This window comes from Streptopelia decaocto (genome assembly GCF_964273445.1).
Source record: "Streptopelia decaocto genome assembly, contig: HAP1_SCAFFOLD_2338, whole genome shotgun sequence".
NCBI classification, from domain to species: Eukaryota; Metazoa; Chordata; class Aves; order Columbiformes; family Columbidae; genus Streptopelia; species Streptopelia decaocto.
The window spans coordinates 1-14,245 of NW_028116082.1; the positions used below are offsets into that span (position 1 = coordinate 1).

Here is a 14,245-nt window from a genome sequence, read left to right on the forward strand (position 1 = left end):
GGTGTGGGGGTTCTGGGGGGGGGTGTGGGGGGTTTTGTGGGGGGGGGTGTGGGGATTCTGGGGGGGGTGTGGGGATTCTGGGGGGGGTGTGGGGATTCTGGGGGGGGTGTGGGGGTTCTGGGGGGGGTGTGGGGGTTCTGGGGGGGGGGGGTGTGGGGAATTCTGGGGGGGGGTGTGGGGGTTCGGGGGGGGGGTGTGGGGATTCTGGGGGGGGGGTGTGGGGATTCTGGGGGGGGGTGTGGGGGTTCGGGGGGGGGTGTGGGGGTTCTGGGGGGGGGTGTGGGGGTTCTGGGGGGGGGTGTGGGGGTTCGGGGGGGGGGTGTGGGGATTCTGGGGGGGGGTGTGGGGGTTTGGGGGGGGGTGTGGGGGTTCGGGGGGGGTGTGGAGCGTGTGGCACCCACCGAAGGTGAGGAGGAAGCCGTAGAGCATGCTGAGCACCCAGGAGTACCAGCCCTTGTGCTCCAGGTACAAGAGGCTGTACACGGCGTAACAGCCCAGCAGGGGGAACAGGATCCACGACAGGTACCGGAACGCCATCTGCGGGGGGGGGGGACACACGGTCCGGATCGGTGGGGACGGGGACAGCGGCCGGGGACACCGCCCGCGGCCCCGGGAAACGCTCGGCAGGTGGGAGAGCTGGATTCAGCCCCATGGCGGCGGCCCCGGCGCCACCATGATGGCCCCGGGGCCACCATAATGTCCTTGATGCCACCACAATGTCCCCGGTGCCACCATAATGTCCCTGGTGCCACCACGATGTCCCTGGTGCCATCACAATGTCCTTGATGCCACCACAATGTCCCCAGCCCCTCAGCAATGTCCCCAGCTCCACTGCCACATCCTGGGTCCCCCCACTATGTCCCCAGCCCCACCACCACGTCCTGGGTCCCCCCACGATGTCCCCGGCCCCATCACAATGTCCTTGATGCCACCACCACGTCCTTGGTGCCACCACCACGTCCCCAGCCCCACCACGATGTCCCCAGCCCCAACACGATGTCCTTGGTGCCACCACAATGTCCCAGCCCCACCAGCACATCCTGGGTCCCCCCACAATGTCCCCAGCCCCACCACAATGTCCTTGGTGCCACCACGATGTCCCCAGCCCCACCACAACGTCCCCAGCCCCACCACAACGTCCCCAGCCCCACCACAACGTCCTTGATGCCACCACAATGTCCTTGATGCCACCACAATGTCCCCGGTGCCACCACAATGTCCCCGGTGCCACCACAATGTCCCCGGTGCCACTGCCACATCCTGGGTCCCCCCACGATGTCCCCAGCCCCACCACGATGTCCTTGGTGCCACCACGATGTCCTTGGTGCCACCACGATGTCCTTGGTGCCACCACAACGTCCCAGCCCCACCACGATGTCCTTGGTGCCACCACAATGTCCCAGCCCCACCACAATGTCCCCAGCCCCACCACAATGTCCTTGGTGTCACCATGATGTTCCTGGCCATCCCACTATGTCCCCAGCCCCACCACAATGCCCTTGGTGCCACCACAACGTCCCAGCCCCACCACGATGTCCTTGATGCCACCACAATGTCCCAGCCCCACCAGCACATCCTGGGTCCCCCCACAATGTCCCCAGCCCCACCACAATGTCCTTGGTGCCACCACAATGTCCCAGCCCCACCACAATGTCCTTGGTGCCACCACAATGTCCTTGATGCCACCACAATGTCCTCAGCCTCACTACAATGTCCTCGGCCTCACCACAATGTCCCTGGTGCCACCACAATGCCCTTGGTGCCACCACAACGTCCCAGCCCCACTACAATGTCCTTGGTGCCACCACAATGTCCTTGATGCCACCACAATGTCCTTGATGCCACCACAATGTCCTCGGCCTCACCACAATGTCCCCGGTGCCACCACAATGTCCTCGGCCTCACCACAATGTCCTTGGTGCCACCACAATGTCCTTGGTGCCACCACAATGTCCCCGGTGCCACCACAATGTCCCCGGTGCCACCACAATGTCCTTGGTGTCACCATGATGTTCCTGGCCATCCCACTATGTCCCCAGACCCACCACAATGCCCTTGGTGCCACCACAATGTCCCAGCCCCACCACAATGTCCCCAGCCCCACCACAATGTCCTTGGTGTCACCATGATGTTCCTGGCCATCCCACTATGTCCCCAGACCCACCACAATGCCCTTGGTGCCACCACAATGTCCCAGCCCCACCACAATGTCCTTGATGCCACCACAATGTCCCCAGCCCCACCACCACGTCCTGGGTCCCCCCACGATGTCCCCAGCCCCACCACAATGTCCTTGGTGCCACCACAACGTCCCAGCCCCACCACAATGTCCTTGGTGCCACCACAATGTCCTTGGTGCCACCACAACGTCCCCGGTCCCACCACAATGCCCTTGGTGCCACCACCACGTCCCCAGCCCCACCACGATGTCCTTGGTGCCACCACAATGTCCCAGCCCCACCAGCACATCCTGGGTCCCCCCACAATGTCCCCAGCCCCACCACAATGTCCTTGGTGCCACCACGATGTCCCCAGCCCCACCACAACGTCCCCAGCCCCACCACAATGTCCTTGGTGCCACCACGACGTCCCCAGCCCCACCACAACGTCCCCAGCCCCACCACAATGTCCTTGGTGCCACCACGACGTCCCCAGCCCCACCACAACGTCCCCAGCCCCACCACAATGTCCTTGATGCCACCACAATGTCCCCGGTGCCACCACAATGTCCCCGGTGCCACTGCCACATCCTGGGTCCCCCCACGATGTCCCCAGCCCCACCACGATGTCCTTGGTGTCACCACGATGTCCTTGGTGCCACCACAACGTCCCAGCCCCACTACAATGTCTTTGGTGCCACCACGATGTCCTTGGTGCCACCACAATGTCCTTGGTGCCACCACAATGTCCTTGGTGCCACCACAATGTCCCAGCCCCACTACAATGTCTTTGGTGCCACCACAATGTCCTTGGTGCCACCACAATGTCCTTGGTGCCACCACAATGTCCCAGCCCCACTACAATGTCCTTGGTGCCACCACAATGTCCCCAGTCCCACCACAATGCCCTTGGTGCCACCACAATGTCCCAGCCCCACCACAATGTCCCCAGCCCCACCACAATGTCCTTGGTGTCACCATGATGTTCCTGGCCATCCCACTATGTCCCCAGCCCCACCACAATGTCTTTGGTGCCACCACAATGTCCTTGATGCCACCACAACGTCCCAGCCCCACCACAATGTCCTTGGTGCCACCACCACATCCTTGGTGCCACCACGATGTCCCCAGCCCCACCACAATGTCCTTGATGCCACCACAATGTCCCTGGTGCCACCACAATGTCCCTGGTGCCACCACAATGTCCTTGGTGCCACCACAATGTCCCCAGCCCCACCACAACGTCCCCAGCCCCACCACGATGTCCTTGGTGCCACCACAATGTCCTTGATGCCACCACAATGTCCCTGGTGCCACCACAATGTCCCCGGTGCCACTGCCACATCCTGGGTCCCCCCACGATGTCCCCAGCCCCACCACGATGTCCTTGGTGCCACCACAACGTCCCAGCCCCACTACAATGTCTTTGGTGCCACCACAATGTCCTTGGTGCCACCACAACGTCCCAGCCCCACTACAATGTCTTTGGTGCCACCACAATGTCCCCAGCCCCACCACCACATCCTGGGTCCCCCCACGATGTCCCCAGCCCCACCACGATGTCCCCAGCCCCACCACGATGTCCTTGGTGCCACCACAATGTCCCAGCCCCACCAGCACATCCTGGGTCCCCCCACAATGTCCCCAGCCCCACCACAATGTCCTTGGTGCCACCACAATGTCCCCAGCCCCACCACAACGTCCCCAGCCCCACCACAACGTCCCCAGCCCCACCACAACGTCCTTGATGCCACCATAATGTCCTTGATGCCACCACAATGTCCCCGGTGCCACCACAATATCCCCGGTGCCACTGCCACATCCTGGGTCCCCCCACGATGTCCCCAGCCCCACCACGATGTCCTTGGTGCCACCACAACGTCCCAGCCCCACTACAATGTCTTTGGTGCCACCACAATGTCCTTGGTGCCACCACAACGTCCCAGCCCCACTACAATGTCCTTGGTGCCACCACAATGTCCCAGCCCCACCACAATGTCCCCAGCACCACCACAATGTCCTTGGTGTCACCATGATGTTCCTGGCCATCCCACTATGTCCCCAGCCCCACCACAATGTCTTTGGTGCCACCACAATGTCCTTGATGCCACCACAACACCCTTGGTGCCACCACAACGTCCCAGCCCCACCACAATGTCCTTGGTGCCACCACCACATCCTTGGTGCCACCACGATGTCCCCAGCCCCACCACAATGTCCTTGATGCCACCACAATGTCCCTGGTGCCACCACAATGTCCTTGATGCCACCACAATGTCCTTGGTGCCACCACAATGTCCCCAGCCCCACCACAACGTCCCCAGCCCCACCACGATGTCCTTGGTGCCACCACAATGTCCTTGATGCCACCACAACGTCCTGGGTCCCCCCACGATGTCCCCAGCCCCACCACGATGTCCTGGGTCCCCCCACAATGTCCCCAGCCCCACCATGACGTCCTTGGTGTCACCATGACGTCCCCAGCCCCACCACTCACGTCATCGTACACCTTGGTGGAAGACTCGATGTAGGTCGACTTATCATTGAAGGTGACGCGCGGAAACACTCCGGCCACTTTGTTCTCGCGGTCCAGCTGCCACCAGATCCGGGGAAAAGCGTCACCGAGGGGAAACGGGGACCCCACGGCCCCCCATTTGCGTGTCACCGTCACTCACCCGGACGTCCATGACCTTGGTGATCTTCCAGACGTCGATGAGCAGCCCGATGAACACGCTGACCTGCACCACGAAGTTGGTCTCGTTGTCCAGGATATAAAGGAGGACGACGAGCGACTGGAAGACGCCGAAGAACACGGAGCGGACGGACAGACCCTCCAGCGACTGCCGGCTGTTCCAGAACTGGATGTCTGTAGGGACGGGGACGCTAAATGTCACCGCGCGGCGACGAAAGCGCGAGAAAAGGCGCCTTTTCCAGCTTTCTGCCCTCAAATTGACGACGCAGATAGGATGAGGTGACATGGGATGCGTTTAAGGCCACGTCCGCCCCGCTCCGTGTCCCCAACTCACCGTTTTTGAAGGCCAGGAACTCAAAGACGCTGTGGACGATGGAGACGATGATGGTGAGCGCCAGCAGGTAGGGGTTGGTCTCCAGGAGCGCGACCTGCGGACAATAAACTGGTCCAGACTGGGGTGAACTGGGAGGATCTGGGGGGAGCCAGGAGGTTACGGGCACAGAGGAGGGCGAGGGTTTAATTAAAGTGGGGGAATTTGGGCACTGAGGAGGACGAGGGTTTAATTAAACTGGGGCAAACTGGGAGGATCTGGGGTGATCTGGACACTGAGGAGGACGAGGGTTTAATTAAACTGGGGCAAACTGGGAGGATCTGGGGTGATCTGGACACTGAGGAGGACGAGGGTTTAATTAAACTGGGGCAAACTGGGAGGATCTGGGGGGATCTGGACACTGAGGAGGACGAGGGTTTAATTAAACTGGGGCAAACTGAGAGGATCTGGGGGGATCTGGACACTGAGGAGGACGAGGGTTTAATTAAACTGGGGCAAACTGGGAGGATCTGGGGGGATCTGGACACTGAGGAGGACGAGGGTTTAATTAAACTGGGGCAAACTGGGAGGATCTGGGGTGATCTGGACACTGAGGAGGACGAGGGTTTAATTAAACTGGGACGGTTTAATTAAACTGGGATGATCTGGGTGATCCAGGTGGTTATGGGCAGTGAATAGGACAAGGGTTTAATTAAACTGGGGGGATCCAGGCACTGATGAGCAGGAGGGTTTAATTAAACTGGGGGGATCCAGGCACTGATGAGCACAAGGTTTTAATTAAACTGGGGTGATCTGGACACTGAGGAAGACGATGGTTTAACTAAACTGTGGTGATCAAGGCACCGATGAGCACGAGGGTTTAATTAAACCAGGATGATCGGGAAGGATGTGGACACTGATGAAGACAATGGTTTAATTAAACTGGGGTGATCTGGACACCGAGGGTTTAATTAAACTGGGGTGATCTGGGCGCTAAAGAAGACGATGGTTTAATTAAACTGGGGTGATCTGGACACTGAGGAAGACGAGGGTTTAATTAAACTGGGGGGATCTGGACACCAAGGAGGACGAGGGTTTAATTAAACTGGGGGGATCCAGGCACTGATGAGCACGAGGGTTTAATTAAATTGGGATGATCGGGAGGGATGCGGACACTGAAGAGGACGATGGTTTAATTAAACTGGGGGGATCCGGGCACCGAGGAGGACGAGGGTTTAATTAAACTGGGGTGATCTGGACACCGAGGGTTTAATTAAACTGGGGTGATCTGGGCGCTAAGGAAGACGAGGGTTTAATTAAACTGGGGGGATCTGGACACTGAGGAGGACGAGGGTTTAATTAAACTGGGGTGATCTGGACACCGAGGGTTTAATTAAACTGGGGTGATCTGGGTGCTAAGGAAGACGAGGGTTTAATTAAACTGGGGTGATCTGGACACTGAGGAAGACGAGGGTTTAACTAAACTGGGAGGATCTGGAGGGATCTGGACACTGAAGGGGACGAGGGTTTAATTAAACTGGGGTGATCTGGACACCGAGGGTTTAATTAAACTGGGGTGATCTGGACACTGAGGAGGATGAGGGTTTAATTAAACTGGGGTGATCTGGACACCGAGGGTTTAATTAAACTGGGGTGATCTGGGCGCTAAGGAGGACGAGGGTTTAATTAAAGTGGGGTGATCTGGACACCGAGGGTTTAATTAAACTGGGGCAAACTGGGAGGATCGGGAGGGATCTGGACACCAAGGAAGACGAGGGTTTAATTAAACTGGGATGATCTGGGTGATCCAGGTGGTTACAGGCAGCAAATAGGACAAGGGTTTAATTAAACTGGGGTGATCTGGGCACTGAGGAGGACGAGGGTTTAATTAAACTGGGATGATCGGGAGGGATGCGGACACTGATGAAGATGATGGTTTAATTAAACTGGGGTGATCTGGACACCGAGGGTTTAATTAAACTGGGGTGATCTGGGCGCTAAGGAAGACGAGGGTTTAATTAAACTGGGGGGATCTGGACACTGAGGAGGACGAGGGTTTAATTAAACTGGGGGGATCTGGACACTGAGGAGGACGAGGGTTTAATTAAACTGGGGTGATCTGGACACCGAGGGTTTAATTAAACTGGGTGATCTGGGCGCTAAGGAAGACGAGGGTTTAATTAAACTGGGGTGATCTGGACACCGAGGGTTTAATTAAACTGGGGTGATCTGGGCGCTAAGGAGGACGAGGGTTTAATTAAAGTGGGGTGATCTGGACACCGAGGGTTTAATTAAACTGGGGCAAACTGGGAGGATCTGGAGGAATCTGGACACCGAGGAGGACGAGGGTTTAATTAAACTGGGATGATCTGGGTGATCCAGGAGGTTATGGGCAGCAAATAGGACAAGGGTTTAATTAAACCAGGGGGATCCAGGCACTGATGAGCACGAGGGTTTAATTAAACTTGGGGGATCCAGGCACTGAAGAGGATGAGGGTTTAATTAAACCGGGATGATCGGGAGGGACGTGGACACTGAGGAAGACAATGGTTTAATTAAACTGGGGGGATCTGGACACTGAGGAAGACGAGGGTTTAATTAAACTGGGGTGATCTGGACACCGAGGGTTTAATTAAACTGGGGTGATCTGGACACCGAGGGTTTAATTAAACTGGGGTGATCTGGACACCGAGGGTTTAATTAAACTGGGGTGATCTGGACACTGAGGAGGACGAGGGTTTAATTAAACTGGGGTGATCTGGACACCGAGGGTTTAATTAAACTGGGGTGATCTGGGCGCTAAGGAAGACGAGGGTTTAATTAAACTGGGGGGATCTGGACACTGAGGAGGACGAGGGTTTAATTAAACTGGGGTGATCCAAGCACCGAATAGGATGCGAACCCCATCCTAAGGGCCCCCAAACTACTCAGCTACCCCCTCCCGAAATTAATTAAGGGCTTAACGAGCGTCCCCCACCTTGACCGAGTCCTGCTCCTCGTCCGACTGCTCGTACAGGTCCTCGCCCAGGAAGTTCCAGGGCGAGCGGGAGCTCTGGGCGGCGTAGAGCTGCCAGCGCCACAGGGACAGCGGGCAGAAGGACAGACGGAAAGGCAGGCGCCGCAGCGACTCGTTGATGGGGAAATAGTCCTTCTGCAGGTTCCAGTAGTCGTTGAAGTACAGGATGGGGTAGTAGTCGCCGCTGATGGCGTCGAACTTCACGTCTGGGGGGGGAAAAGAGGGGGTGACACGCGGGTGACACGCGGGGACACGAGAGGTGGTGGCGCTGGAGGGGGTGAGATGGGGGAGGCGCTTGGGGAGGGGGGGGGGGTGGAGAAATGAGCCCCCGTTGGCCCCAAAGTAGCCCCTGGGGACAGTGAGAGGTGTCCCAGTGGGACACGGTGGGACGCAGGGCGAGCCAATGGATCCCAGTGTGATCGAGTGTGACCTGGTGTGTCCCCAGTGCGACCCAGTGTGACCTAGTGTGTCCCCAATGGATCCCAGTGTGTCCCAGTGTGACCTGGTGTGTCCCAGTGCGTCCCAGTGCGACCTAGTGCATCCCAATGGATCCCAGTGTGATCGAGTGTGACCTGGTGTGTCCCAGTGCGTCCCAGTGCGACCTAGCGCATCCCAATGGATCCCAGTGGGATACAGTGCGACCTAGTGCATTCCAATGGATCCCAGTGCGTCCCAGTGTGACCTGGTGTGTCCCAGTGCATCCCAGTGTGATACAGTGTGACCTAGTGCATCCCAATGGATCCCAGTGGGATACAGTGCGACCTAGTGCATCCCAATGGATCCCAGTGGGATCTAGTGTGACCTGGTGTGTCCCAGTGCGACCTAGTGCATCCCAATGGATCCCAGTGCATCCCAGTGTGACCTGGTGTGTCCCAGTGCGACCTAGTGCATCCCAATGGATCCCAGTGCATCCCAGTGTGACCTGGTGTGTCCCAGTGCATCCCAGTGTGATACAGTGTGACCTAGTGCATCCCAATGGATCCCAGTGGGATACAGTGCGACCTAGTGCATCCCAATGGATCCCAGTGCGACCTAGTGCGTCCCAGTGTGTCCCAGTTTGACCTAGTGCATCCCAGTACATCCCAGTCTGACTTACTGCATCCCAGTACATCCCAGGGTGTCCCAGTACATCCCAGTATCCTAGAGTGTCCCAGTGCCTCCCAGTGTCCTAGTGCGTCCCAGTGAATCCCAGTGTGACCTAGTGTATCCCAGTACATCCCAGGATCCTACAGTGTCCCAGTGTGTCCCAGTACATCCCAGTGCGACCTAGTGCATCCCAGTACATCCCGATGTGACCTAGTGCGTCCCAGTACATCCCAGTGCGTCCCAGTGCCTCCCAGTGTCCTAGAGTGTCCTAGTGCGTCCCAGTGAATCCCAGTGCGTCCCAGTGTCCTACAGTGTCCTAGTGCGTCCCAGTGAATCCCAGTGCATCCCAGTGTCCTAGAGTGTCCCAATATGACCCAGTGCATCCCAGTGTCCTACAGTGTCCTAGTGCATCCCAGTACATCCCAGGGTGTCCCAGTGCATCCCAGTATGTCCCAGTGCGACCTAGTGCATCCCAGTACGTCCCAATGTGACCTAGCGCATCCCAGTACATCCCAGTGAGACCTAGTGAGTCCCAGTGCATCCCAGTGTCCTAGAGTGTCCCAATATGACCCAGTGCCTCCCAGTGTCCTAGAGTGTCCTAGTGCATCCCAGTACATCCCAATGTGATCTAGCGCGTCCCAGTGCATTCCAGTGCCTCCCAGTATCCTAGAGTGTCCTAGTGCGTCCCAGTGAATCCCAGTGCGTCCCAGTGTCCTACAGTGTCCTAGTGCATCCCAGTACATCCCAGGGTGTCCCAGTGCATCCCAGTATGTCCCAGTGCGACCTAGTGCATCCCAGTACGTCCCAATGTGACCTAGCGCATCCCAGTACATCCCAGTGAGACCTAGTGAGTCCCAGTGCATCCCAGTGTCCTACAGTGTCCCAATACGACCCAGTGCCTCCCAGTGTCCTAGTGCATCCCAGTACATCCCAGCGTGTCCCAGTACATCCCAGTATCCTAGAGTGCCCTAGTGCGTCCCAGTACATCCCAATGTGATCTAGCGCGTCCCAGTGCATCCCAGTGCCTCCCAGTATCCTAGAGTGTCCTAGTGCATCCCAGTGAATCCCAGTGTGTCCCAGTGTCCTATAGTGTCCTAGTGCGTCCCAGTACATCCCAGGGTGTCCCAGTGCATCCCAGTATCCTAAAGCGTCCTAGTGCGTCCCAGTACATCCCAATGAGTCCCAGTACATCCCAGTGTCCTAGAACGACCTAGTGTGTCCCAGTGCATCCCAGTACAGCCCAGTGTGTCCCAGTACATCCCAGTGTCCTAGAACGTCCTAGTGCATCCCAGTGTGTCCCAGTATGACCTAATGCTTCTCAATGAGACCTAGTGCGTCCCAGTGTGTTCCAGTACATCCCAGGGTGTCCCAGTACATCCCAGTAACCTACAGTGTCCTAGTGCATCCCAGTACATCCCAGTGTGACCTAGTGCGTCCCAGTACATCCTAGGGTATCCCAGTGCCTCCCAGTATCCTAGAGTGTCCTAGTGCATCCCAGTATGTCCCAGTGCGACGTAGCGCATCCCAATGTGACCTAGCGCATCCCAGTACATCCCAGTGCGTCCCAGTGCCTCCCAGTGTCCTAGAGTGTCCTAGTGCGTCCCAGTGAATCCCAGTGCGTCCCAGTGTCCTACAGTGTCCTAGAACGTCCTAGTGCATCCCAGTACATCCCAGGGTGTCCCAGTGCATCCCAGTGCGTCCCAGTGTCCTAGAGTGTCCCAATATGACCCAGTGCCTCCCAGTGTCCTACAGTGTCCTAGTGCATCCCAGTACATCCCAGGGTGTCCCAGTGCATCCCAGTATGTCCCAGTGCGACCTAGTGCATCCCAGTACGTCCCAATGTGACCTAGCGCATCCCAGTACATCCCAGTGAGACCTAGTGCGTCCCAGTGTGTTCCAGTACATCCCAGGGTGTCCCAGTACATCCCAGTAACCTACAGTGTCCTAGTGCATCCCAGTACATCCCAGTGTGACCTAGTGCGTCCCAGTGTCCTATAGTGTCCTAGTGCGACCTAGTGCATCCCAGTACATCCTAGGGTATCCCAGTGCCTCCCAGTATCCTAGAGTGTCCTAATGCATCCCAGTATGTCCCAGTGCGATGTAGCGCATCCCAATGTGACCTAGCGCATCCCAGTACATCCCAGTGCGTCCCAGTGCCTTCCAGTGTCCTAGAGTGTCCTAGTGCGTCCCAGTGAATCCCAGTGCGTCCCAGTGTCCTACAGTGTCCTAGTGCATCCCAGTACATCCCAGGGTGTCCCAGTGCATCCCAGTATGTCCCAGTGCGACCTAGTGCATCCCAGTACGTCCCAATGTGACCTAGCGCATCCCAGTACATCCCAGTGAGACCTAGTGAGTCCCAGTGCATCCCAGTGTCCTAGAGTGTCCCAATACGACCCAGTGCCTCCCAGTGTCCTAGTGCATCCCAGTACATCCCAGCGTGTCCCAGTACATCCCAGTATCCTAGAGTGCCCTAGTGCGTCCCAGTACATCCCAATGTGATCTAGCGCGTCCCAGTGCATCCCAGTGCCTCCCAGTGTCCTAGAGTGTCCTAGTGCATCCCAGTGTCCTAGTGCGTCCCAGTACATCCCAGCGTGTCCCAGTACATCCCAGTATCCTAGAGTGCCCTAGTGCATCCCAGTACATCCCAATGTGATCTAGCGCGTCCCAGTGCATCCCAGTGCCTCCCAGTGTCCTAGAGTGTCCTAGTGCATCCCAGTGTCCTAGTGCGTCCCAGTACATCCCAGAGTGTCCCAGTACATCCCAGTATCCTAGAGTGTCCTAGTGCGTCCCAGTATATCCCAGAGTGTCCCAGTACATCCCAGTATCCTAGAGTGTCCTAGTGCGTCCCAGTACATCCCAATGTGATCTAGCGCGTCCCAGTGCCTCCCAGTGTCCTAGAGTGTCCTAGAGTGTCCTAGAGTGTCCCAGTGTCCTAGCGCGTCCCAGTACATCCCAGAGTGTCCCAGTGCCTCCCAGTATCCTAGAGTGTCTTAGTGCATCCCAGTACATCCCAGTGCACCCCACCATGACCTAGTGCGTCCCAGTGCATCCCAGTGCGTCCCAGTGCACCCCAGTGCTTACACTGGTCCAGGGGGGGCGGCACGCTGCCCTTCACCCAGGGCGTGTGGTCGTCCACCATGTTGATGGTCAGGTTGGGGTGCCAGTGCGAGATCACCTCCACGGGGCCGAAATCCTCCGCGCGCTGCAACGGGAACCGCACCGCAACCGTCACCAGCGTCCCTCTGTCCCCCTGGGGTCCCTCTGTCCCCCCCGGGGTCCCTCTGTCCCCCCCTGGGGTCCCTCTGCCCCCCCCCGGGGTCCCTCTGTCCCGCCCCGGGGTCCCTCTGTCCCGCCCCGGGGTCCCTCTGTCCCCTCCCTGGGGTCCCTCTGTCCCGCCCCGGGGTCCCTCTGTCCCCTCCCTGGGGTCCCTCTGTCCCCCCCTGGGGTCCCTCTGCCCCCCCCCGGGGTCCCTCTGCCCGCCCCCCGGGGTCCCTCTGTCCCCCCCCCGGGGTCCCTCTGCCCCCCCCCGGGGTCCCTCTGCCCCCCCCTGGGGTCCCCCCATTAAAAATGGGGTTGCCCCATTAAACATGTGGCCGCCCCATTAAACATGTGGCCGCCCCATTAAACACGGGGGCAGCACGAAGGGGCAAAACCGACCCCCCCGTCCCAAAACCGACCCCCCCCCGTCCCCAAACCTTGATCATTTCGGGATCCGCCTCCGTCTCCCCCGTCAGAAGGTTCTTGGTCTTCTGGAACCGCCGCCGCTTGTATTTGTTGATCACTGTGGGGGGGGAAAGGAGATGGTGGGGGGGGGGGAAATGCCGGGATCCGGTGGATCTTACACCAGGATTAATGGATCCCAAGCATCTCGTGCATCCCAGAGGGAAAGGGGGAGGGTTAGGGGGGAATAAACCCAAATGGGGGGGAAGCCGGGCCGGGGGGAACCAAGGGGGGGAACCCAAGGGGAAGAAACCCAAGGGGGGGAGGAAAATGGGGGGGGGGGGGGACAGGAACACAAGGCAGGATGGGGGGGAACCTGAGGTGGGGGGAAACCAAGTTGGGGGGAGAAACCAAGTGGCGGGGGGGGGGGGGAACCAAGGTGGGGGGGAACTGGGGGGGAAACCAAGTTGGGGGGGGGGGAACCAAGTTGGGGGGGGGGGGAACCAAGTTGCGGGAGGGGGGGGGAAACCAAGTTGCGGGAGGGGGGGGGAAACCAAGTTGCGGGAGGGGGGGGGAAACCAAGTTGCGGGAGGGGGGGGGGAAACCAAGTTGCGGGAGGGGGGGGGGAAACCAAGTTGCGGGAGGGGGGGGGAAACCAAGACAGGGGGAAAACCGGGGGGGGGGTGGGAAACGGGGCGGGGGGAGGGGGAGAACCAATGGGAGGGGGAGGGGGGGAAATCAAATTGGGAGGGGGGGAAACCAAGGTGGGGGGGGGGGGAACCAAGGCGGGCGAGGGGGGGGGAACCAAGGAGGCGGGGTAGGGGGGAACCAAGGCGGGCGGGCGGGGGGAACCAAGGAGGCGGGGTAGGGGGGAACCAAGGAGGGCGAGGGGGGGGAACCAAGGAGGCGGGGTAGGGGGGAACCAAGGCGGGCGGGCGGGGGGAACCAAGGCGGGCGGGCGGGGGGAACCAAGGAGGTTTTTGGCAAACAGACCCGTGCATGGGGGGGGTGTGTTAATTTAGCCCTAATTTGGGGCGGGGGGGGGTGCCGTACTTCGCGAGGTGTGCACGGTGGCCAGGCGCCGGTACAGGTTCTTCTGCCGCGGGTCGGGGTGGAAGCCGCTCTTGGTGAAGTAGACGTGGATGTAGATGGAGCCGTTCTGCTGCACGCTCTGCGGTTAACGAGGCGTTTAATTAAGACACAGCACCCCCCCCCTAAAAACAACCCCCCCAGCTAAAAGAATGAGCCCCCACCTGGGATATATCGACCTCCCCGTAGTGCTCGTAGCAGCCGTCGGCGTTCTCGCCGCTGGTCCAGTCGCC

The 14,245-nt window shown here is 58.9% G+C and overlaps 1 protein-coding gene across 1 annotated transcript; it reads right to left on the minus strand.

Moving 5' to 3' along the window:
* Window positions 1-401: 401 nt before the first annotated feature.
* Window positions 402-14,239, minus strand: CLPTM1 (CLPTM1 regulator of GABA type A receptor forward trafficking; the record flags this gene model as incomplete). Its single annotated transcript, XM_082077015.1, has 9 exons — window positions 402-537; window positions 4,657-4,752; window positions 4,835-5,025; window positions 5,186-5,279; window positions 8,139-8,383; window positions 12,345-12,465; window positions 12,959-13,044; window positions 13,977-14,094; window positions 14,177-14,239. Coding segments are annotated over 9 exons (1,150 nt in total), but the record flags the coding sequence as incomplete, so codon positions are not given.
* Between the last annotated feature and the right edge of the window lie 6 nt (window positions 14,240-14,245).